The sequence below is a fragment of the Gallus gallus genome, chromosome 3 (genome assembly GCF_016699485.2).
Source record: "Gallus gallus isolate bGalGal1 chromosome 3, bGalGal1.mat.broiler.GRCg7b, whole genome shotgun sequence".
In the NCBI taxonomy this organism is placed as follows: Eukaryota; Metazoa; Chordata; class Aves; order Galliformes; family Phasianidae; genus Gallus; species Gallus gallus.
The window spans coordinates 77,523,881-77,550,787 of record NC_052534.1 but is presented as its reverse complement, the minus strand read 5'-3'; the positions used below and the strand labels follow the sequence as shown (position 1 = coordinate 77,550,787).

The following is a 26,907-nucleotide window of genomic DNA, read 5'->3' as shown; positions in this document are numbered from 1 at the left end:
TCCTGTTAATAAAATGGTGTTTTTTATTTCTCCCCTCATTTTTTGTTCTATCTCTAGTCTACACATTTTCCTCTCAAGTGTTTCCAAAGTCCCTTCACTGCTGTAAATGGATACATCATTGCAAGCAAGTAGGAAAGAAATGGAAACTGGAATAAAAAGTTTGAGTTACTTCCTCTGGTTTTATAGGAAGTCTTGGTGGATCAACCCCAGCTACCAGAACCCCGTTTAGGAATCCCTCCTCTCAGAATTTCCTCTGTAAACACAGATATTTAAGAACAACTTGTCATTTGGAAAAATTTGCTACTGTATAAAATGTTTTATCACCCATTTCTCCATAGGGTAGAATCTAACAAACCTTTATGAATAGGTTCTAATGTTTGATTTGTGCTATTCAGTGCTGAAGATATTTCTTTTTTACTTCCCATATTATAAAACATTCCTTCCATTTACTGTATCCTTATACCCTTAAATTACCATGCTAGCACAAAGCAAGTAAAACCTGGTAACGTCCATAGAAATTACAGCACCTGTCCACAGCAAAGGCAGCTGCTGGCAACAGTAATAAATAAATAGACAGATACAGACATAGGTAAATAAATAAAAGCTGTTCTCTGACTTTACGACAGAAGAGATCCAGATACTTTCCATATGCTTGTGCCTTCTCACATCTGGGAAAAATCACACTGTACTAGTTTCATTCTGCTATGATAACACAATGGATACTGTATCAAAATCTTGTATTAGTGGATGTTTTAAGTCTTTCTATGTGTGCTTTTATTAAAAAAAAATAAAGACTCATTCAAACTTGATTATGATTTACAAGAAAATGTTTTGGGGTGAATAGCAGTGAAGGCCGAGAAAGGGAAAATATTACAGTTGGTGAAATTATACCTCCATATGACAGACTTTTTTATAAAGCACGTTATTATGTACCATAACATTTACTCTATGAAAGTAGCATTCCAATAAGATACACTATAAATGATGCTGCACCAGCTGATAACAATCTAGATTTTCAAAATTTAACAATCAGTCAATAGGATACACATGTCAAGGAAGATTTCTTGAAAGCCAATGAGCAGCCTATATAAAATGAACTGTCCTGTACAGCTGCCTACTTCCACATGTTCCCAACAGTGCTGCTAAAACCTCACCTCAATTTCTACAAGACTTGGCTTCCCTGGAGAACTGTGAGAGTAAGAAAGATCTAAAAAAACATCTTTAGTATAGTTTACCAACATTTTTGGAAAAATTTTTACTCCTTAAAATATATGTCATCATCTTTAAGCTTTGCCTTTAAATTTAGATTAATAAGAAGACACGACAGCCTTGTGTTTCATTGCTATGTATACCTTGGAAGTGAATATTCCATAGTACTGAAAACATGACAATAGATTTTGCCAGATCTTCTCCCATTCTCTGAATTGATTAGACACTGTTAAATAGGAAAATCTCTTTCGGAGTATCGTGCCAATAACTGCCAATAAATGCAGCTAACCTAAAACATAACAGGCCAAACATGAATCTAAGACTTGTAAAGCAAATACTCCTCTGTGAAACAACCAGTAGAAGCCTAAGAGAAGTGAAAAGAAATAAATATAAAAGAAACTTTCACAAGGAAAAGAGGAGCAAAGTATACAATTACCTAAATCATGCAATGGAGCAAGAGAAAATAATGCACAGTAAAACAAATCATAGCCTGTACTTTGAATAGTATGACCCACGACATTAGAACCAACTGTAAGCCCTAAGTCTACCAGTGACAAGCTAGATATAAGTTTTAATGTAGAGTATGTTAACTAATGGAACAAATGGACTTGACTTTGTCATAGCTACATCACTTCTCCCTTCATCTTAGCAAATGAGTATCATAATTGGATGTCATACTACAGCCAAAACAACTGACAACCTTGAATTTTGAGTGCTCCACTTCAAACATGAAATAAAGGACAATGTTGTAGTCCATGATAGATTTAGCTGAGAACAAAGTGACCTTTCAGAAGGCCAAGTTAACATAAATTGCTAAAAATTACTCAAAATTACATTTTATAAAGATTTCTGAGTAAAAAGAACAAGAGAACAAGTCAACCAGACCATCAAACATTACTGAAATAGTATTCTGCTTGACCTTGATGATCTCCTTCAGCATATGATTAAAATGATCTAAATTAGCTATGGTTCATTTTAAAGAAAGGATGAGTTAGTAAATGCATTAAATTAGAAATTTTCTAAACTTGGTCTACAGAGCAATTTCTAATGTTCCAAATCTTATATTATGGAGATAGAAATGCATCAGTTTTATCTGAAGGAGAATACTCAAAAGGAACTGTAGGAAGATTAAGAACAAGGGACTGTCATCCAAGTGCGGGTGATAGGCAAGTACAGCAACTTGTGGCCTGTGCTTCAAGTATGGGAATTAAGACTACTCTCTTGCCCAAGTTTCCTTAAAACAGGATCCAGGTCAGGGAGAATAGAGGTTGTGCACATCCAGGTGATGTCCCAAAATGGATTCGAAATGTGTATGTGACACAAATTGAGACTGAGGAGCTGGAAAGTATTTCCTGGTCCCACAGCTCAGTCCTGCCTTTACGGTCTACTGCAGAAGTGGGGAGCATGTTCTGATAAAGATTCTGGTACTTAGACTGTTTATTGCACGCACACTGAATGTAGAGTGAGAACTCCAAATATTTTAATGAAAAAGGAAAATGTAAGCAAATGTGTCATTTGACATAGAACGTACTATTTTATATATTCTAATAATAAATCTAACTACTTTCTGTATAGTAGAGAAGGAAACCAGAGAATGAGCTGATTTGGAATAGTTCTATAACATGTCACTTAAAAATAAAACATTAGAAGCTTGGTCCTGTGTTTGTTTGTGTTGGGGCACTTTCTTTTCCTTTTTCTGTTTTGTTGTTGATATTCCTGTTTTTAATTTTTGAGGGTTTTTAATTTTGAGGGAGTCAGTGCAGAGTGCATGCAACCCTAAAACCTGGAGAGAAGGGAGATTTAAACACTGCTTTACATAGCTTAGGTTTACATAGCTAAGGACATTTATTTCTCCCAAGATGAAGTTCACAATGGAATTCACCAATGAATAGCACAAATATATCACATACCTTGAAGTCACAGCTTCCATGAATTCATCAAGAAGATCATCGTAGGCTTGACCTCTGATTCTCTTATGTCTCAGCCCAATATACAAAGGATCTTTCAGCAATGCCTGTTAAAAAAAAAAAAAGAAAAAAGAAAAACTATTTGAACTATTACAGGAAAAAGTTTCACCAGTACATTCTATATTAAAAAGGAGGACAACAATACAGTGTTTGAGGATTAACCCAAGCATATGAAATACATATCCATTTATCCACATCTTCAGAAAGACTGAAGAAACGCAACAAAGAGATTAAAGAAACAGCCTTTTGTATCAAAGAAAATGGATATCCTAGTATCAAAAGAAGCATATTGTTTCCAAGTGAAAAATGGAAGTTTAACCTAGGAAGTCAAGTTTCAAAACTATCTTTTTAGAGCTTTATTTAGTTCTTTTCTCTTTTCCCTTTATATCCTGACAGGGGCCTGACATTAAAAAAAAAGCTGTTTTCTCATCATCTTTCACAAATCTCTCTCAGGGAATATTTAGGCCATCATTTCAGCTGTGTTGACGAGCTGATACTCAGATAATGAGCTGCTTTCTAAAATTCAGTGTGCCAAAACATATGCAAGTCCTTGATCTTCTTCTTCCAACTTTTTACAACATCAGTTCAAGCTACAGCATTCTTCATTTCAGTTCTCCATGCCCTTCAATTGGTTATGATTTCTGAATCTTTCTATGCTTAGATCTTGCACTTTTTCTTCCTTGAGATTTATGATCCAGAATCTGCCCTATATCCACAAAAACACCAAGCCTGTTTAATTCCACGTCTTCACTACTGGACAGTTTTGTTTCCACATTATAACTTACAAACTTAACAAATGTGTTGAAAGTATTTTGCCATCCCACTTGACAATTCAATCCAGCTACAGCAGTTCCCTGGTTCAACAACTTCATTGGCTCTCACAGGATCTCATGTATAACAACATTCTTTGCTAATATTTTTTTACAGACCTCTAAACATTAGTAAGACAATTTCTCTCTTGTATCTTGTGTTTAGTCCTTCCACACATGCTCGGGTAGATTGCAGAAACAATCAGTATGACTGCCAACTGATTTTTATTGTCATCTGAAAGAAGTTTCCAAAACCAACACCACTGAAGAAAACTGTACACTTTGGACACACTAATAGTTTTATGTCCTTCTTATATTGTAGCTCCCAAAACTGCACAGAGTAAATATGCCTTTCTGTGGGGCTGCTTTTCAGCAACTTATATACATGTTTATAAATTTTAGTCTTCTGAGGCTGAGTAGGCATTAGCTCTGCACACTTATGCAAGGAAATGAGTTTGGCATCCTGGGACAGCTTGTCTGGTGCCATGTATCACACTGCAAGAACAAAAGTAGGCAGGCTGTGCTGCACAAGGGCAGAAGGATGGAGCCTGCTCGGCACACATCATGCCCGGCTGCCCACAGCCCTTGCACACTGGGCTCTTTATTCGTTGCCACAGATATATGCTGGAAGCCGCCACAGAATGTCCTTGGCTCAGTCTGGTTTTGTGCAGCAGCCTCTTCCTCGGGGACAAACTGTGGTAATTTTGTAGTGTGTTACAAGATTCCTTCATGAAGCATTCTTTCCAGCCATTGCAGTGTTGTTGTTTTTTAATTAAAGTTCAATGGCACTGACAGTTCCTCAGCCGGGCAAAGCTGTCTGTGCATGTGGGAGCCGACTCTAGAATACGAGCAGTGGGGTTAAAGTTTGTGTAAGTCAAAGCTACGACTGTTAATTCCTCTTAAGTTTAAGATAATTAGTAGGCTTCCTAATCAAAAGGCAAGCAAAGGATGCAAGGATCAAACTGGAAGATAAACAATCACATGAATGAATAGAGCAAACTGGACTGAAGAGTGAAGCCTTTTTTAAGGAAAATTAACAGAAAAATTCTAACTTGGCTGTGCAAAACAATAGAATTGTTATTTCAAACTGTATCAAATGCACAGAACATTCTTTGCTATTAATGTTTTTCCACAGAATCTGTTCTTTCAACAATTGTATTTAAGACTGATGTCATTGGAACATTATGAATGTACCACCTTTTTAATTCTGAACTCTGACTAGAGGGCAGGTTTTAGTGATGTTTTTAGGGTTACAGATGAGAAAATGTTTATATCGTTCAGTGGTACTATAGTCAGTACCTATCTGTTGGACAAGTCTAGATAAAGGGTGAGCTGATGCTACCACTTGTGTTAGCTCATCCCAAAGATGAGGTCTCCTTCTTCTCAGGAGAAACAGAGGGCAAAGCTCCTTTTTTTCTTTTGCAAGACGGTCCTTGTATTTCATAAATGTGTTGACAAAATTCTTGTCTTTATGTAGGAAGGGCCCTGATCTATTACTGATGAGTATGTAAAGCAGACAGTGTTGTTCAAAGAAAAATGTTACCTGATTATGAAGTTTCTTTTTACAAAGCATTCTACACCCTCAAACCCAACTAATGTCAGTGTTAGTTGCAGGATTTTGCACATCCAACATTCAGTCAGCATTTGCAGAGTCTGATACACATGTTTAAGTTCCTTGTGCCGGACTTCGAAATAAGCTTGTTCAAAGAAAACAGGCATCATAGTCTAATGCAAATTGAAATCTTATCCATTCTTCCTAATGCCTTAAAAACACTTTGCAGCTGTAAGCAATTCTTATAGGGCAGAAAATCATGATTCAGCATGTTAGTGCAAATTTAAATGAACGCAGATTGATTACTGTGCAATTAATTTTGATGGAAGCTGTTGGTATGCCCACAACTTCAATGTTATTTTTTACTGATGAACTCTTTTATTGGAAAAAGTTTCACACAGAGTGAAATTTCAGTCCTGTGGAAAAAAAAAAAGTTGTTTGAAACAACCGACATTTCTGGAGAACAGAAACTCCACTGTGTTCACCAGCCCATCCTCAATCCGAGAAAACAGAGAAAGAAGTTCACAAGAGGAACTTGGACTGTTTTAATATATAAAAATATTAACAGTTGAAAAGGTGTCAACAGTCCTACACTTTTCTTGGTAGCTGTATGCCTCATTAGACCAATTGTACCTGAAATGTTTTTCATCCCTAGGAAGTGGCACATCTTTGTCCCAAAGCTGCTGGTGTTCTCTACAGCTATAGTTTCCCTTTAGTTTCCTAACCGTGGCTTCAATGAATATCATTTCTCATTGTAGAAATTGAGGGTTTTGATATTTTTAGAGGAGTTGGGGGCATTTCTGCTCTGAAACATCACTGTATACCAAATATGTTAGAGGTGGCACTGAGAGGTCTGGACTCTCTTTGTTGATGTCTCTGTGAACAGAGAGGCTCAGCATCTTGCAGCCCTGGGTTCTTAATCTCCAGTTTTCCATGAAACTGTGCACTAAATTATATATGTTCCAAAGAAATTTCCTGGTGCCAAGCTTGAGAATAGATGACATTTCCGCATGTTTTTTCTCTATTGATGAAGTATGTATGTGTGCAATTTTCTGTTTCTCACTGCTTTGGCTTTTGTAGCTAAATTAGAGCCAGGTGCACAGCCCAAGCCTTGCCTGAACTTTGATGGTTTGCTGATCTCTTTACTATAATTGTGCACAACTAAGATGGTATAAATGACTTGCCTTTTTCTTAAAACCCCAAAAGTCATTACAATTTTAATACGCTCAGGTGGTGCTTCAAAGGACTTTTTGTTATTTTACACAGCTAATTTTAAGTAGATCTATATGATCCTCCTAGTACCAGAACCTCCATTAAGCCCTTTCTCCTTGTAAACTCTTATTTTGCTTAAATTTTGAATTGCACCATGTTGCTAAACCTCAATGTTTTAGGAGTTTTTTTAGCCTTAAAATTAAGTGTGCCTAAAAATAAACTCGTGTCAGCTTTTCCATTATCATTTAATATGTGTAACAAACCCACTAACCAGGAAAAGCAGACTTACGTTTCACAGGAGATCAGATTTCCAAAAGAACAAAACAAAGTTTGAGCTTTGACAACAAGCTGGGGGACAAAAGGAACCCAAGTCATTGAGGAAAAGTACCTAATCATCGTGTCAACTTGACACGCTTGATTGTGGTATAGAACTTTCTCTCCAGCGATCTGTTTGGAGAGCCATGAAATAGCCGATAGTAAATGTTAATTTCTCAAGATGTGTGAACACTAAAAAAAAATAAAAAAATACAAGAAGCGGGGACCCAGTTTGCATGGTGTTGACCTGAATAACAGGATAATGTGCTTAAGCAGCTTATTCATTCTTCAGTGCCTTTTGGAAACAGAGAAGCTCCACAATGGATTGCCACTCACAGCTCAGAAATAACTACTGTTCTTTTCACTTGTAGAATGTTTAGTTCTTTTGTCTTAGCCCTGGGTTTCTTCATACATTGTTCCAAACAGGACTATAAAGGAACTTTGGGCTATTCCTTGTCGAACTGCAACATTTGTAAAGTAGAAGGCACTGAGCTGTAAAGGAATTTCAGGCTCTCGGTGTATAGCCGGCCAAGCTTTTCATCAGCGATGTGTCGCTGAATTAATTGTCTGGTCTTGTGAGACTTCCCAGACTGGAAGTTTAAACGTGCCCCAGAAACACTGAGTTTGTCATGTTTTAAATATTCCATGTGAATAGGCGAATACATTTATACAGTTGTCTTATAAGTACACTTGTTTTAGAGCTCTGAGTTTTAGTATTGGCTATAGATTTAAAATGCTTACATATATTAAAGATTTAAAAGTGACATAAGGAGGAAAAGACCCTGCGTTTTCAGGCAGATCTTTGGCTTAATTAGCCCTTTCTTTAAACAGCATAAATTTGAACATATATTTCTCTTGAACTTTTACAGAATTGCTACCTAGTGCAAACTGGATTCTTGATGCAATCAGTTATGACTCAGTTTGGCTGTGAAGTTTTTGAAACATCTTCAGAATTTAAAAATTATAGGGGGCAAATGTATCTTCCTCCCTCCCTCCCTCCCTTTCTTCCTTTCTTTCATTTTGGGCATTATTTTGCAAAACAAGAATACTAACTGTTTAACAGAAGTCTTGTAGTAGTGTATTAAAAGTGCAGATCAATTTGCCAATTAGCATAAAAACAATTTGCCTTAAGCTGTATTGAATCGAGGAGTGTGCTGTGTGTGCTCACAGAGGAAACAGAGCAGCAGACACCTGCCAGCTGGGAAAGCCGGGACAGTATTATTTTGCTTGTTGTCCCTGAGTTCCCCTGTAATGCTATTAATGGAGGCACACAATGGAGAGGGATGCTTCTGCTTCTGGCTGGTTCTGCTATCCAGCCCTGCATGCTCTGTGGGAAGCATGATGCAGCTCCCACAGGGTTTCCAAACTCATCTTAAGATTTCACATTGCTAAACGCAGTACATTTGCATTTCCCGTGAATTTATCTTCCAGAGAAGTAAAATTATCCTTGGTATGTCAGATTTTCCTGAAGTCATTTGAAATAGGTAGGCAAATTCAAAATGGGAATGAAAATGTCATTCCAGAAATGGTTCTTGACTACAAAATTGAAGTATTTGTATAGAAATAGAAGAGCCTGTGACAGGAAAAAATGACTTTAGAAGGTACCTGGCATCCAGCTCTTGCCACGTTTTCCTGCAGCGTTTAGAATAGATACATAATTATAATTTTTGTTTTGTTGCTAGAATACACAGAATAGTGTAAACACAGAGGTAAAACTATTTCAGCTGAAGAATATGCTCCCTAAAAATTAATGCTACATAGAAATGAAAGGATACAAATAATTACAACTTAATGATTTTATGTTTAACTTTAACTTGTTCTCTAGTTCAATCAGTTAACTAACGGTGTTTATATTCTGAAAATCTATAAACATTGTGTTACAAGTAGTTTATTTTGGAATGATGATGTATTTAGCAGCATTCTAATGTAAGTCCTTTGATTTTTTATTAAAATGAAAAGTTAGGGAGAGACAAACATCCTTGTTTGTAGACCAGCACAGTATTAGCAGTTTTGGGTGCCACAGTATTAGGACATATAAAACTGTTAGAGAGCATCTGAAGGGGAATTATGAAGATGGTCAGTTGCATGTAACATTTCAATGCATTTTCTTGGTTATGTTACTCTTCTCAAAATACCTTTCAGTTCCTCAGCTTGACAATGACTTTTCTAAAAAGCTTTACAAATGAATTAGGTGAAAAACAAACAAACATCATCTTTCATGTGACAGGATAAAGTCAAGAATGGCTGAAGGAAAAGCCAAGCTTGGGAAGCTCTTAGAAGGAGTTGCTAGTTGGGAATATCCATAGAGAACTCAATACTGGACAATTCTGGTGGACCTAGAAATGTAGCTTCCTATTAACAGAGCTCAGAAAACAGCCTGCTCCTTTCATACAATTTTTTTTCACTTTCTTAGAAATAATATATTACTCCCCATCTAATACTGCCTTCTGACTCATCCTCTTAAGAGGTCACAAATGATTTTGTCACAAGGACATCTTCACCACGATATCCAAGGGTAGAGACTGATACATTAATTCAGGTTAGCACTGCATCGGTGACATGCTGCCACAACCACATCTAGCAGAGTTGGTGAAGAGATCGGGGAGGCCTAATTCATTGTGCATTCTGGGATGCACAAAAATAAAAACACCAAGATAAACATACTATATAATGTTTAACAGTATCAGAGAACTCTCTTAACATTAACATCTGTCCGAAGGGATAGGGATGATGCCAACTCCACAAATGCCTGTAATTTGAGTTGGAATTTGGAAGACGCTCAGAACCATGGTTGCAGAGCAATGTTTCATCAGATGCAATTTAAGGATGCATAACTCTTTTATACAGTAAAACTGAAAACAAATGGTTGTCTGCATGCCAGTAGCGTTTCTTGAAAATCTTAATCTTATTTGTCTATTGAGACAACAATAGTCCTGAAGAATCTGACATTGTTCAGGACTTCAGCAGATTACACTGCATATAATAATTAATATTTTAAAATAGAGACAATAATCAGAAAACAAAGAAGTGGAGTGAGTTTTACATTTAACGCATGTAATTATCAGAAGGCATGAGAATAAATTTCCTCAATCCCTGACATCTACTTTCTATAAAAGATTTTACTGAATCTCAGGAAAAGCTCAGGCTAATCATTAAGCTCTCAGTGCAACTGACCATAAACAGCCCCCAGACGGCTAATAACTATCATTTCTTCTCCTGGAGCTCCAGCAATTAAATAGCTAAAATCTCAAACTGCATGTCCTGTCACACATCACAAAACATTTAACAATGCCCCCCGTATTTTAGAATATGCCTGACTGAGAAGGGGGGAACAAGCTACAGAAATAGACTGTCACAACCAAACATTATTACCTTATTGCTCTGAAACATATAAAGGAAAATACAAAACTCCACCCTAAAATGCTGAAAGAATGTTACACAGTGAGTGCCAATAATGAATTACAGAAGATGATCAAAGAGCAGTTACAGAATATGATCTGAAAAGGTTAGAATAGCATCCACAGTAACCTACAAACAATTCTGGCCTCAGTGAATTGTTCTAGAAATTAGAGACATTTTTCTTTTATTTTTTTCAACTCAGTTTGATAACAAACAAATTATGTCTTCCGTCCACTATACAGAAAAACTGAAGAGAATTTTAACATATCAGTAGATTCATTGCTTATAAAACTGAAAATCTTATTCCATGTTATTAGTATGTCTTGTTTCTGATCAACAATTCTGATATTTTGTGATTATTTTTGTTTTCTTTCAGATGTAACTATAAATCTTTATCACTTGTTGCGTCCTCTTATTCTCAACTCTGTTAAACTTGTATCTATTTATTTCATTTACTTCCATAAATTACTCCCTTGTAGACCTTCACCAGAATATCTTTGACCCTGACATCCCTGTCTCCAGTGCTGACACAACCATGATCTTTACTGGAACCAAATATGTTGAGTCTCTTCCTACATAAACAGGTCACACCAACAATGACCCTTTGACGGACTGGAAATTACTAACCAGGTCTGATGATATTCTTTTGATGTTCACATCTCATTATGCCTGATTTCCTAACAACAGGAAAAAAATAAGGCAGAAGTAGCTCTGTGCACAAAGTAGACCTCTTAGAGCAAGGCCCAAGGTTTTTGGATCAGCCTCACCATCATCCCACAATATTTTGTCTCAGAAACTAGGTCTATTTCAGTGGTAAAGTAGATGATGCATCTTATCTCACAGTTTGTTATAATAGCTATATTTATGGCTCATTCCCACTCTCATCTTCTCCATTGACTGTCAAGAAGCAGTCTTGAAGAAGCAGAGAGCTAGTTTCAGAAAGAACAGAAGCCAACTAAAACAAACACTATCTCTTGCCGTCTTCTGAGTGTGAAGAATTGGAAATGTTTGATGTATTTTGAAATAAGGTCTGCCATCAGTTTGGTCTATGGATATTCATGCATACTATCCAAAATAAGCATTTCCAGTTATTCATTTCTACCCTCTTTTAAAAATCCGCTTTTGCTGAAATGCGGAGTGAAAAGAAATGAAATGAACTGATGGAACTGCTGGTAATATCAGTATACAGATCATACTCCTTAATATGAGATGAAACTGAGACATAAATCTAGTGCTAGCATTAATGTTCTTCCTGTTAAAGCTGTTTCCTCCTCTGCTTCTTGCTGAGTCCATAAAATCATTGCAGATACACTGTTTGGTAAATGCAACAATGTGAAACCCCATCTGGCTGGCTCTCTCATATTTTCCATGGTCTAATGAAATAGATTACTTCACAGAAGAAATATTCGTAAACAACATATTTCATAAAAATAAATTAACAGTCTAGGGAAAAGAATGCCACACTCTCCTAACCAAAATGGCAAAGTTTGGAGGATGACAACTGAACAAAAGTACGAGATAATTGTTGAGGTCTTCTCACACATTAAGCAGTAGAATGGCATTTCTCAACAACAGTTTGTTTAAAAAAAAAAAAAAAAAGTTGATGCGTTCAAAAATAAGTTAAATCTTTTTAAAAGTCTGAACAATGTGGAATAAACATGCAGAAGAGAGGAAAGTGAAGGGCAAACCAAGTATGCATTTATCCTACCTAAATTAAGAATCTATGTTGGATATTTCAACATCTAATCTAGTCTAAGTTGTTCTAGTAGTCATTGGAAAAAAATAGGTAGTTTTAAGATACAATTATTTAGACCAATTTGAGGCAGATCCTCTACAAGAAGTGTCTACTTCTCTTCATAGAATTAGCTTCAGATTAGTATCCTGGCTTCAGATGACGCTAAAGGTTCTTTTCTCTTGCCCAGTCATGTGGAGCTCACTGAGTTCAGGAATGCTGGGCCACATTCTCAAGATGAATTACTCAAATATGAGATTATAATTGACTATTCTGTTGAATCTCAAGTATGGGAAAGATAATAGAGGACAGACAAAAAATATTGCTATCTATGTAGGTATACTAGGAAGGCCTAGCTTTTCGTCTAGGACTCAAGCAATACAAGAAAGCTGGATAGTTACAAGGAGATTACAAGTAGTAATCGCCAGTATTTTTTGGAAATCTAAGTACAATACAGTTTAAGTAGAGGAAAATACAATGATAATGAAGTTAAATCCAGTTCTGGAATATATAATAATATTTTATACATCATGTTATTAATATTAAAGATATTAAAAAGGTTAAATTAACTTGAAAGTCTCCTTTAATTTAACTGGGCAAGAAAAATTCAATGAGTATTATAGATTGCAATAAACTTGTACAATGGCAAAAGCAAAACCAGATGAAGAAAATTAAGATTTTACATTGTTGTATTTTTGTTTGTTTGTTTGTTTTAATGTGTGATTAGTTCATTGGTTTGACAAAAGGCTGTATGTACTTATCTTCTGAATGAAAATTTAGAGGAAAGCATCTTTCATTTCTGTATTAGACCAAAGGAGACATGCATTATAACAAAAATATTGTAAACACAGAATGTCATTCTACTCTTTAAATGAAGAAATAAGTTCATTACAAGTGAATATACTTGTGATTTATACAAGTGTATACAAGAATATACAAGTGAATCAAAATGTGGCTAGTGTAGATAACATGTCATTGAGTCTGAAAAACATTCAAATTGAGTAAATGTTTAAAAGAAAAGCCCGCTTATACTGGAATTTTATTGATAAATCTACTCATAATCACAGCTACTGAGCTGAGCCTAACAAAATATAAGAAAAACCTCTAAATGAAAACAAGAGAGGTGATGTAATACATTCCTCTGGGAATGCCATGGTAAAGAATAGCATATGATCTACATTTGCAAATGAGTCAAAAGTTAACAGCTCTAAATATCATTAAGAAATGCTGCTCCCCTTTGTGCACAATTATTTCATAAAAAGGGTAGGCAACACTTTCATGTTCAGCACACAGTGCATTCCCGAGAAAGCACAAGCCATTTGTGCTTTGTATACAGGCTTCTATAGACTGAAGAATCAGAAGGTTTTATACAACAAAGGAAATGCATAATCATTTAGAAATAATACTAATAATAATTAGAAGAAAACAAAAACAAATTACAGAATACTGTACCTGCAATTGCATGAGTAAAAACCTCTACAAATTCTCCTCTAGTTCTGATAAAATTTAAGAATTTAGATCAATATTTCCTCTGGTGTAGACTTGCCTTGTCAAGCCATTGATTTGGATATACCATGCACCATAGGATCACCTATATAAACGCATACTTTTCCATTTATTTCAAGTTTTGGTTAAAGTAAGCTTATTTAACATCATTTCTTGTCCACTTTCCAAAGCTCTGATTTCATTTCCTCTTCTGTTTTAATATTTTTCTACGTGCTTTTCTGACAACTCAACCTCACTTTGTCACAGGTCTCAAAATCTGAGAAATAGGGAGCTACAAACTGAGAGAACAGGCAACTGTGAAATAATACTTAGAGACAGAAAGAGTAAATTACAGCTTAGTCAAAAGACTGAGGTATGCATGTGTCAACAACAAATTAGCAGCATATGGCAGAAACATTCAAATGGTAAATTTGGACTTATTATTACACTAAAAAATTCTCAGAACTTCTGAGTTAGAGGCAAAAGAACTTTTGATATTTTCAAGTCATGAATGTTTCTAAATGCATTATCAGAACTGTTCAGTAAAAGACCCCTTAAAAGCAAGAGAAGGAAAGCTCTTCAAAAAGTGCGAAAAATTAGCAGCTGTCAGATATTTGTAAGCAGCTTAAGAAAATTGTAGAAAAGCCTCTGCAATGAGGGGCAAATGTTGGTTTTCATAAATTACAACCTCTTCCCAACTCCTTTATGTTTTCAAGTATAATATGGATGTTGGCACAATTTCAGGTATTTCTGGTTTTGTTTTTTTGTTTGTTTGTTTGTTTTTTAATGAAGCATGTTTAGGAGAGATGGCCAATGCCATATTTATTTTAGCAGTGAAATCTTCAAGAGAATGGCATAGAGACAATCATTCTGCACTGAAGCAAACACACTCCATACACTACTGTTTTGTTCCATTTTAGCTTCATAATGGTATCAGTGCAAAAATCCTTAACCCGTTTAAGATTCTTATTAAAATCATGGCTTGAAGGACAATTTTAGATATATACCTTTCTGCATTTTTGGGAAATGCCAGACATACTCAGATTCAGACTTTCCACTTTCTCCATACTATAGACTGTAAAATCTAGACTTGATATCCTCTTACTTGTTCTTTTTTTACTCCTTCCCTTCAGTCTTTAGATGGTTATTAACTATACTCTTTATCTTTCCTACTGTACCCAAGCCCCCTAATTTTAGAAGCAACAAGAAAAATAGATTGCACTTGTCCACACCCTTTTCTAACCGAGACTCAATCCACTCCAAATAACTGAATGAATTTAAAAGAAGGCTACTAATTCCTGCAAATCAAAAAATATTGGTTTAGGGTTTTTTCTTCAGTACCATGGGCTGGACAGAAGTGTAATTCAGAACTGACTTGACTTTTCAGTACTTCTGAGCAGTGAAAACAAAAAATGATTAATGATGGTCTATATGAAAAGTACTATCCTACTGCAATATTTTCTTTCCAACTGGAAGGGAGAAACAGGAGGAAGGAAGGAATATTCATGAATTTTCATGATTATTGAAGTGTTGGCACTTCAAGGGCACTACCAGGGAAGGATCTTGCAGCAAGATATAAGGGGAAAAAATCTACTTGTAAAATAGCACCAGGTTTGTGAAAGAGAATGCAAACAGCAAGAAAAAATTCCGGAAAAGGTCTAAACTCCTGAAAAGATTACTGCAAACATCTCCTGCTAGAATGGCAGGAGCAGGAAATACGCTGCACTCTAAGAAAAATTCAGATTTACTCCATCAATAGTTTTAGAGATTGTAACTTCTGGAGATGAGCATGATTATGCCTCAGCACTACCTTTGAGTACCTGGCCTGGACTCACTGTTCTGTGGAACATGGAAAAGCAATTGTCTACCTCAGTAAGGTGGGTTAAACCGATCAATCATATTTAACATAGCTACATGAAAAGCTGTATATCTAGAAATCTACTGTCTGCACCCCACACAGGACATGCACATACCAGAAATACTCAAAACTATTCGTGAATACACCAGCAGAACATAACGTAAAAAGTAGATCCCCACCTACAAAGATAACTCCTCTCTCCTGTCTATATAAAAATCTCTATTCATGGAATTCAGGAAGTGCCATTATTATTTATTCACTTATTTCATTTAGTCATTATTATTATTCAGTACACAATCACTGAAGAGCTGGCTCTAGTTCTAACAGTCATAATCCAAGAGCAAGGCAAAAGGAATATGATCTCCTTAAATTCAGAGATCATAACAATTCTATAATGCGTTAACTACACAAACAACAGTGTAGAAGTGCAATTCATCTACATATGAATGATAATTGTGACTATGTTTTATTCAGAAATCCCTGCAGCTGTAGGCAATGTGCATCATTTTTTTAATATGTTTGCATGTTTAGTTTGATTAGTGCCATGGTTTTATTATTTTTCATCATTTTTCCACATCATAACATCACACAGTTTTCCTCATCTAGGCCCATATCCCTACAATTTCCTTTCCTCCAACTCCACTTCCTGGGGCATGGATCCATGGATCCCTTCACCTGCTTGTCACAGGAAGCAGGCTGAACCTGTGACAATTAGAAACTGCAATTTTCTGCTACGGTGAGCTTTCCTCTATTCGAGTTTCTATTTTGGCTGGAATACAAATAATAGAAGCAGGTTTGTCTCTATGTTTGTATGTATGTATCAGCAGCTTCCTTATTCACATTCATAGCATGATGTTTTGGAAGAATGGGAAAGTTGAAGATTGCTACAAGTTCTTATGACATGTGGAGTTAATCTGGGGAAAAGCAGAAAGCTAACTACAACATCAAGTTGAAGAACTGAGCTTGAATTTGCACCTCAGCTTTTCTGGATTCACTCTTCTACCATGCATGCCTGTCATTCCTCCAGGAATATCTGAACTTGCCAGCCCAGTAATGCTTATTGACCTATTTAGGGCAACTGTGAGAGCTGTCACATTCCTGCATTTAAATACTTGCAGAAAGTTAAGGGAAAAATATTCCAAAGTATGCATGAGAGAAATAGCTTGAAATAGCAGCCCAGTTTCTTATAGTCCCTGAGGTGTGGCAGACAAATGAGCAGGAGCTGCTCTAGCAACCGCCTTTCACATTTCTCTCCCTTGTGAACTGTTCAGCACTTACATGACTGCATTTGTCAGTTATATGAATAAAAGAACAGCATCAGATACACATTTGCAAAAAGTGTACTGACAGTCATAGTTCATCTGTATGATGTTAATTTAGATGCCAATAATGGCATATATATATATATGACCATTCTTCTAACTGTGTCTATCCAGAGCAAAACAAATTTTCCTTGTCCAGCTTCCTTTAAACCATCCTGGATGCAGCTTGAGTCATAGTCAGAGAATCATCTAGGTCGGAAAAGAATTTCAAGATCAGCAAGTCCATCTGTCCACCTGACCCTACTGAGTCTGCTGAGCAACCCTGAGGATGGCTCCAGGACACCAAGAGGCTTCAACACCAAGTGTCTTGACTTCTCTGTTCTATGGGAAAGTACAGTTTAAAAAAAAAATAATTGAATGTTTTCTTACTAAACTGAAATGTATGGTAAATGGCTTATGTTTAAATGCTAACATACAATGAACCCTTCCACAGCTTCCACAACTGGACATTCCCCGTACAGAATCCATCTTGTGAGCACGGTTTTTTTAACTAACAGACATGCCTACTGTTCATTATTTATTTTTTGAGTTTACTAACGGTATTAAGTAATAAACCAACATCATTTGTATTTTAATGTCTAAATGCTCTTCCTTGACTCTGCTTGATTATTTCCTTCACCCTTAAAACATCCCACTTACAGCAGAGAATATTTCAGGGAAGTCTCCAATAAGTTCTAGTTGCTGGTATTGTGACAACTATTCATTATTCTGCAAGCAGATCCTTTAACCATTAGAAGGCAGTTAATATATGCCTCTCTAATGTTTGATGAATGCCCAGAAACCAGAAATCACATGACCTCAGCATTCCCAACAACACTTTGGTATCAGTACAGAGACTGGTGTATGAGAATGCATAAATTGGATTGAAATCCCAACTGAGAAACACTATTTTCAACTCCTACAAATACAGTTACTGAATAAGACACAACTTTCACTGAAATTTTCATGGTAAATAATTAACAGTATTCCATGTAGTGTCTTAAAATATTTGTATAAAAATGTTCTAACAGTGATTGCTTGCCTCCAATTTGCCAATGACTTACAAACTATGCATACTGCTTTTGGCAGTAGTCAACACCACTCCTTTCAGACTCTCAGTCCTGTATTGATTACACAGAGAAATTTACAATTTCAGTCATGCAAGTCTTCCTACTTGATCATTTTTTACTTGTAAGCACGTATTTTCCATTTGTCTTACTATCTGGACAACTGTATAAAAATGTTGCATTTTCTTCTCTTCTCATTCCCTCATTTTATGAGTAGCAGGATAGTACCAAAGGTAAAAATGCCTCTGCTAAAACTAGCAGTAATAAAGCATTCAATACTCATTAGAATGGAGTGAGCTCCTATGTCCCATTTTGTGTCCTGTATGTACAAAACAAAACAATACAGGATGAAAATTTGTGAAGATTTTCTTGCATGCTGCTTTAAATTAAGATTTAACCTTACTGGAGAATTTGCAGGTTCTGCACAACAGGTTTAAAGTTGCCAAAAATACATATTTTTAAACATTTTAAAGCATTGAGGCCCCACAGAAAGGGAGAAGGTACTAATCTAAATGGAAAACATCTGCACATTTTGAAAAACATGTCCAGCATAATTATTATTTATTTATGCTCAAGTTATTAAAGTGATTTTCATTGTGTCTGATTGTGGAAAATTCTGGCTTGAGTAAGAAAATACAGCATAAAAACACTGCTGTTTGTCAGAAAGGTTTAGATTTTAAGATAAGTAAGGCAAGTGCCATTCCACAGCAGCTTGACAAATACAATTATCTTAGTCCTGTAGTGGCTCAACACCTGGTCAGACAAACACCAACATTAAGGAGAGAACAGGAGCTGTGGGGCAGAGAAAGGGGGTGAGAAGGAAGAAACTAAGGGAGCTGGTGCCCCTGGATTCCTGACGTGATTGTTGTAGCAAGAGACTAGATGCAAGCTCCAAACGTTCAGTGAACAGAATCAGGCCTATGCAGTCTCTTCAGTCAAGTGGCAAATTCTGGGATCTCATTCCCAGTTACAGCTCAAAGGTAGATGTTTAAAAATCTGAGCAGTCCCAACTGGGAAAAAAAACAACCATCCATCTACTCTTTGAAGTGCAGTCTAGCACAACCCCGAAAGAGCCTCTAGTCAGTAACCCAACCATGACTCAGAAACTTAATTTCTCACACGCTGTTGACTTCTCCTCGCCACTGCAAAAACTCAGATGAGCATGAACAGTGCTGAATTGTAGGCTAATATAATTTCTTGCAACCACTACAACTATGAGGAAAAAAACAACAATCAAATACAAAACCTCTTTATTCAGCCATCCATTCACTGAAGATTAGTTTAAGGCCTCTTTCAGCAGTAAATTTAATTGAGGCTTTTAGATGGCTGGGCAGTCCTCCTGACAGGAGGTGCCAGAGAATCAACAAACACCAGCACACAGAGTTTGTTTGCATCTTGTAACACCTAAGGTTGACCAGCTTTTCAGAAAACTTGACCTCAGCATTTAGCCACAGGAAGAGTGTTATAACAGTTGAACTAGTAGTACGTGTACACTTTTTTTTTTTTTTGTACTTCTAGATATACATACACACACACACACACACACATGCATTGAGGTTGCTCTGAAAGTAATGCCTCCTATTTTTTTAATGTTGGTCCGCAACATCATTTGTGGATGTTGGTGGTATGGCAGTAGAGGTTGAACCTTCCTGTCCAGATTTCACTACATGTTGTTGCTGCGTTACAAATGGCAGCAGAAAGGCAGTCTGACAAAATGACGTCTGATATGAAAGTGCATATGAAGCAAAGGTGTGCCATTGAATTCCTCCCTATGAAAAGAAAATGGCATTCACTGATATTTGTCAACACTTGCTGAACATTTATGGAGACAAAACAGAGGATGTGAGCACAGTTAGACAGTAGATGACATATTTCAGCAGTGGTCACAGTGACAGTGGTCACTTCCACTGGTGCAGATATTTATGAGCACAGCATGCAGGCTCTTGTTCATTGCTGGTGAAAATGCACAGATAATGGTGGTTACTGTGTTGAAAAACACTGTTTTGTAGCTGATACTTTGCTCTATAGCAAATAGTGCTACTGTGCTCTTTGTATCTGTGGTAGTGTCCTTGGAAATAAATAGGAGGCATTATTTTGGTGTGACCAACATGTGTTTAATATATTTCAAGACAATAATATCCCATGAAAAATTAAAAATGATAACGAAACTTGACATGAAAGAAAAATGGAAAGATTATTGCAGTATCAGAAGTAGCAGATGAAATTTGCTGCTTAGAAACACTTAATCATAGATTAAATGACTGTCCCACCTACTCAAACCAGGAATAAAAATATTTTATAGCTAATAAGTTTTGTATGTGACTTATATGGCTGTGCCCTACAGTGATCAGATGAATTTTACAAGTAAATCTATCCACTTTCAGGAGAGGATTTTGGGGAAATGGAGAAGGAGGGTAGCAGACTATTTCTAATTTTAGTAATGCTTTCATAATGTACTGTCTAAACTATCCCAGTGAGGCAGGGGCAGAGGTGAAGCTGAAGTTGCACACGCCCAGCCCAGCAACCTAGAAATCTGCTAAATTCACTGGTACAAGAATGCTTTGTTTAACTTCAATGCGCATGAATCTCTGATACATTTATCATTCACAAAGTTTAATGCTTGCATTGTTCGTAGTGCAACTTCTCCTAAAGCATAATGATATTGCTGATGATATTTGATATCATTAAGAGACACCAATTCAAATATTCTTTAACCAAAAAAAAAAGGGAACAAGAGAGGCCAAGTAATTACTAGTAATCCCAGGAGCTCTGGAAATAACAAAACCAATTTTCTATAACTAGCTGTCTTTAAATCTCTCTACCAAGAGCCAAGTCAAGGAAGGCAAAGTCTTTGAAGCATTAGGACCTCGTTTTGGGAAAACTCATAGCCTTACAGAGATTTCTGTAGCTGAAGTTAATGTACAACTGAAGTACATAGAAGTGCACTCACAACACATATCAGGCTATAGCTTCAAGCTGTTCCCCCAGAATGAACTCACATTTGAAATCATTGCAGAGGAATTCTGCAGCAGAAGTAGAGCAAAAATGCTGCTTTGTATCATAGTTTTAACTCTAACATCCCCACCTTCTTGAGATGTAATTTCTTATACAACTTTCTAACACTTACAGTGTACACAGTACATTTTCACAGACGTCTTCCTTAATGCTCAAGCCTTACTAAACAATCTATACTGTGCATTAGGATGAGACCCCTTCCATATGAGTTTTTAGTTTCCACTTAATTATAAACCATATCATAATAGCGAAGAACAACTTTTTATGGTTCAAGTTTTATACAGTTCCCTTAAAACTGGTAACACTACACTTCAGAAAAGTACTTACCTCATTATCTGTTCCCACATCCAACATCACAGGTAGGCACTCGTAAGGTTTCACTCCTCCGCATGCTGTATAAAGTGCCAGTTTACCAACTGGGATGCCCATTCCATAACAGCCAAGGTCTCCAAGACCAAGAATACGTTCTCCATCTGTCACTACAATAGCCTGGAGGAAGAAAGAAAAGTACTTTAAAAATCAGTTATTTGCTAAGATCATTTTTGTATATACAAATTATTTTGTAATCATACCTGTGTTCTTTAAATTTTTATTTAAAAACAGGTACAACTAGTACAAATAAATCAACAGTAAAACAAAAGTCATGAAATCATAGAATAATAGGATCATTAAGGTTAGAAAAGACCACTAAGATCACCAAGTCCAACTGTCAACCCACCACTAACCATGTCCCCTCAGTGCCATATCTACACATTTCTCAAACACCTCCAGGGATGGTGACTCAGCCACCTCCCTGGGCATCCTGGGCCACTGCCTCACCACTCCTTTGGAGAAGAAATTTTTCCTAATATTCAATCCGAATGACCCATGGCACAACTTAAGGCCATTACCTATCATCCTATCACTAGTAACCTGGGAGAATAGGCAGACCCTCACCTCGCTATGACCTCCTTTCAGGTAGCTGTAGAGAGCGATAAGGTCTCCCCTGAGCCTCCTCTTCTCCAGACTCAACAATTCCAGTTTCCTCAGATGCTCCCTGTTAAGACTTGTGCTCCAGAGCCCTCACAACTTTGTTGCCCCTCTCTGGACACTCTCCAGGCCTCAATGTCTGTCATGTAGTAAGGGGCCCAAAACAGATCACAGTACTCGAGATGCGGCCTCACCAGTGCCAAGTACAGATGATCACCTCCCTGCTCCTACTAGCAATGCTATTTCTGATACAAGCGAGGATGCCACTGGCCTTCTTAGCCATCTAGGCACACTAATGGCTTTTATTCAACCAGCTGCCAGCTAACACCCCTCAAATTCTTTTCCTCTGCTTATTTGGATTTGTGAAATGGTTTATTGTATATCACTGTGTGATATACAAAAAGCACTAAAATAGTGCTTTTGTTGCACTATTTCAGATTACTGCTTCATCATAAATGGGACTTTCATGTAAAACTTTTCAGAATGCAAAAGTGACATGCTTCATGTTGCATTACAAGGAAACTGGCATTGTTCCCTTTAACATTTTTTCTGTCAACAATATCAGAACAGAATAGAAAGCGAAGTTTTCCACAAAAAGAAGATTCCCAGACTCCTGGGTTTTGTCATCACTGTTTCCAGGAGAATCAGAGCCAGCCAATCCTGCTGACTTTTCAAAAGGCTGTCTACATTCACATAGTTCTCACCCTTTGAAAGTGTATTTGTTTTTCTCTTGAGCAAATAACATGCCCTATCATATTTATATGTATGAGATTGTAAGTGTTTCCATTGATAGAAATAGAGAAACTCTGTGAAACCCATAAAGTTATATGCCCTAATAAGGAAGATTTTTCATATTAGATGACAGAAATACACTCCATGTATTCATGAATACAAATCTAAAGTTAGAGACAAAATATTAAACAGGTTCATATAAAGTAAAAATTTAAAAATAAATAAAAAGCCACTGCTGTAGCTACAGCCCAACTGTCAGATTCTTAGGTTAACATTTCAATCACAATGAAGTAGACAGTACCATAAAAATGTTCCTGTAGCAAGAGCAATGAAGTGCAACTACTGTACTAAAGACATGGAAAACTGACAGAGAGCAAATGAAACACCTGCATTCCTTAGTATCAGGTTGCCAAATCCATGCAAAGGTCTCCTCAGAAACATTGTGAAACAGATTCAGAATGCAACACAGATTAAATATGATCAAAATTTAACAACTGACCCTGTGGCCTAGAAAAAGGTGTTAAAAATTTTACAGTTCCTGCTGCCAACAACCACTTCTCTCATAAATACGACTTGTTATTCTTTTCCAATTTGCTGGAATTTTTATGATACAAAGAAAAGTCTATATATATATTTCAAAATTCCATACATTCAATAACTAATAGGTTTTTTAAAAACAATTGTGTGCCGCATATACAGCTTCTAAATCTCAATTATAAAGAGCTGGCTAAAACATAAATCGCGCTCTGAAAGAAATTAAGCAATGCAGTAAATGTTCTCTGACAGTATCAGCTTTGTTAAGCAAACAAAATTGAACTTACCTTGATGACACTTTCTGGCCAGGACTTCAGCATTGCAGCAATGTGTCCCCGGTCATGGATAGTAATAAAAAGACCTCTGCAAACAAAAGAATACTTATCATATATACAAGCTAACAATTATTCCCTTCTAAATTATTTAAATCATAAATTAGCTTCATGCATATGTTTCTGACATACATAAATTCTTTTCAGTAAATGCTTAGCTTCTTTGGAATGAGAGAATTAAATACCTGCCTTTATTAGAAGTCAGAGAAAACGTAACTGAGAGAAAATGTAACTGCTCAAAGATTCATTGAGCAGTGAAAATCTGCAGGACTTAATTCTGCAAATTATTAAGCTTGATTTTACAGCTCTCTAAGTATTTGATATGTTCAAATGCATTCATTAATTTACTGACTTGAAAAACCGTATTCATTTTATAGCAGTGATCCCTAATGCTCATGCAGTCCTAAAATTTTTAGGCAATAATACACCAAAGTTTTAATCTATGAATGAAAACTGAAATAACTCATCATCATTAATTCAAGAACATTCAGTTATGTATTTAGAAAACAGTCTGCTTATTTAATTAGACTTCCCAAAATGCTGTAAAGAGCAATGCAAAATAAATGCTGATGCTTCCTTTCTGATGTACAGCATAACAAGCTGTTTTATGAACTGCTGTGTAAACTGCTTACATAAAGCATAAAACACAGTTTGTCAAAACTGCTAGCTTCGGAGATGTCCAGTCTGAAGAGATGAGCATGCTAAACTGAATGAAAAGTGCAAAAGGAAAGCTGCCCAAAGATATTACCCTTCTCCTTTCCCCTTTCTCCAATTTACAAAGACCTAATAGATTGGTGTTAAATGAAGTAAGATTTTGTAGTGATTTTCTAAAGCACCAGAGCAGCCTAGTGTGGTTAAATGACCTCTTTCTTGCAAAGCAGGGAGAAAGGTCTCTATGGCGTGAATACCACAGCAGAGGAAAATAAATGCAGGATGGCAGCTCCAGAAGGAACTTTGTCCAAACATTTGTAAGGACATTTGAATGAGTATTCAGAGCCTGTTTCAGAAATCTGTCCAAGAAGGATCACATTCAAATAACAATGAGAAATAGGGGCTAAAGTGTAAACAAAGTCATGTTGAAAGCATTTTGTTCCCCTCCCTCCATCTTTCCCTCCACTCTTTCTGTATGTTATTAACACATTTCTGAATGCATTGTCCTGACTGAGAAGATGCTGTTAATTTTAAGGGCACAGTTTCCTTATTCTATAAGAATATGAAAACAGAAAGGAATCTCTTTATCTGGATCTGTTGTCTTCATCTTTCAAGTCTTCAGTTATAGATATTTTCTCCTTTAAGGCTAGCAATGCTACATGCATGCAACCACAGAAAAGCAGGCGATGTACTTTTTTCTTATCTAGGAGACTATACCATGGCCAGAAACAGCAATAGCTGAACAAGGTTTGTATTAGTGGGCTAGGGTGACACTAGCTAATTAGGCAGCCAGGTATTTGACCACCCAGTAGACATGAAGGTTACATTTTGGCTGTCAAGGCATAACTATGAGAACAATTGAGAAAGCAGCATGGCAGCAATCTCAAGCTACAGAACATTGCAGGCTGGAAGCTACACAGCTTAAGTGGGACTAATTGATAGAAAAGCTTTCAGAAATAAGACAGAACTTTCCATTTATATATAACGTTAACAACCATAAGTGATGTCAGCAATGCTCATTGCCCAGAATTAAGCAACAGGCAACCCATGCTGTGTCCATGGTTTTGACTCAGTCCTTCAGGCTGGAGCAGTTAGAGCAAATGAATAAGTAACCTGGCACAATGTAAATCTACATGGAGCATGCATTTGAGTGCATAGGCACCAATGCTCACTTTTAATTGTTTTGGCTCCAGTTAGACTTCAGCGATGGTTCAAACCAGTCTAACCAAAAGTATAACTTGTACTCATCTCCCTTTCATAGAAACATAGAATGGCTTAGGTTGGAGGAGACCTTAAAGACCATCTAGCTCCAACTCTCTGCCATCCACCAGATCATGCTGCCCAGGATCCCACTCAACCTGGCCTTGAATGCCTCCAGAGATGGGCATCCACAGCCTCTTCGAGCAGCCCGGGCCTCACCGTCCTCTGACTAAAAGATTTCTTCCTAAAGCCTAATCCAAATCTTCCCTCTTTTAGTTGAAAGCCATTCCTCCTTGTCCTATCATTTTGAATAGAAAGAAAATATATGAAGTTACAGTCCAGCAAAAATTTTGCAAAGAAGTTACTATGCCTCCTTTTCTCTTGTCACAGCATCAGTAAGACCAGAGCTCTAAACAATGATGAGTGAACCCAAACCAGGACATCAGGATCCACTGAAAAAAGGATGGATTTGGGGGGAGTTCACTGACTTCACCATACTGTAGATTTTACACGTGTGAAAGTCATTCTGAATCACATAATTTGGCTTTGTTTCAGTAGAATTCTAATCTATTAGCACAAAGTAAACAATTAAATAGTGCATTTGTTTTGTCATGCTTCAAGGAAATAATGTTTCACCATCAACATATTTGTCCGTTTTCTATTAAAGTATAGTTCAGAAAAATATTTTGGAGTAACAGAATAATCTTTTCTTTCCTCTTCTAATAAAAACAGGAGGTATTCTAACATAGAAAATGCCAAACATTTCTGAATGTAGAAGTTCAAATTTTTCTCACAGCCCTTCACATTCAAAACTTTATTTGAATTATGGACTGTATTAAAATTGTAATAGAAGTGATTTCACCTCCCCATGCCATCTAAATCAACAAGCTTAAAAATAATAGTAATAAAAGTTCTCAGGGAGCAACTTCAGTTTCTGAGTCTTCACTGTCCCAAACTCCTGTACTTTGCAAAATAAGTCAAGCTAGTTCCTCCGTTGAAATTCCCTTATATTTGTGCTAAAATTATACAAAGTGGTACAATATAAACATTGCACTAGAAGCTACGAGTACCTAAATCCCAAGAATAGAATCGTTTGCTCTTTATTCACCAGTGGATAATAGCATTTCCCATGGCAACTGTTCAGTATGGTCTCCTGTCATATACAAAGAGTGCTCAAGCTTTTGATTACATCTTAACTTATTAAGTTCTTTTTCTTAGTGATGCCCCTCCCAAGACTTCTGAGGCCCAATAGATTCTATAGATGGGCTGATTTAAAAAAGGAAGATTTTTTTTTTTTTTGCTTTTTTTTTTTTTTTTTACATTTCCCTTTGTACAGGAGTGAATACTTTTGCATTCATTACTTTAATGCAAAAGTATTTCTTTCAATAAGGAAAATAACTGCCACTGAAGTTTCAGCTGATTCTGAGCTCCATCCTGAATTCATCAGTAGAGAGAAACTCAGTCTTTAAACTTTCTAGACACTGCATATGCAAACCACATTTAAACATAAAATTGTGTAGGAAACAAAACAGAGATTATATCTAAAAATAACAGCAAAATGGGAACAG

At 36.5% G+C, this 26,907-nt stretch overlaps 1 protein-coding gene across 1 annotated transcript in view; it reads right to left on the bottom strand.

Annotated features, from left to right (window-relative positions):
• Nucleotides 1–26,907, bottom strand: part of ME1 (malic enzyme 1) — a 157,484-nt gene that overhangs the window by 66,905 nt on the left and 63,672 nt on the right. The window contains exons 4-6 of the mRNA NM_204303.2: nucleotides 23,444–23,519; nucleotides 21,249–21,410; nucleotides 3,120–3,223 (exon numbers count right to left, since the gene is read on the bottom strand). Coding sequence (NP_989634.2) covers nucleotides 3,120–3,223; nucleotides 21,249–21,410; nucleotides 23,444–23,519 — 342 coding nt within the window. The remainder of the gene's footprint in view (nucleotides 1–3,119; nucleotides 3,224–21,248; nucleotides 21,411–23,443; nucleotides 23,520–26,907) is intronic.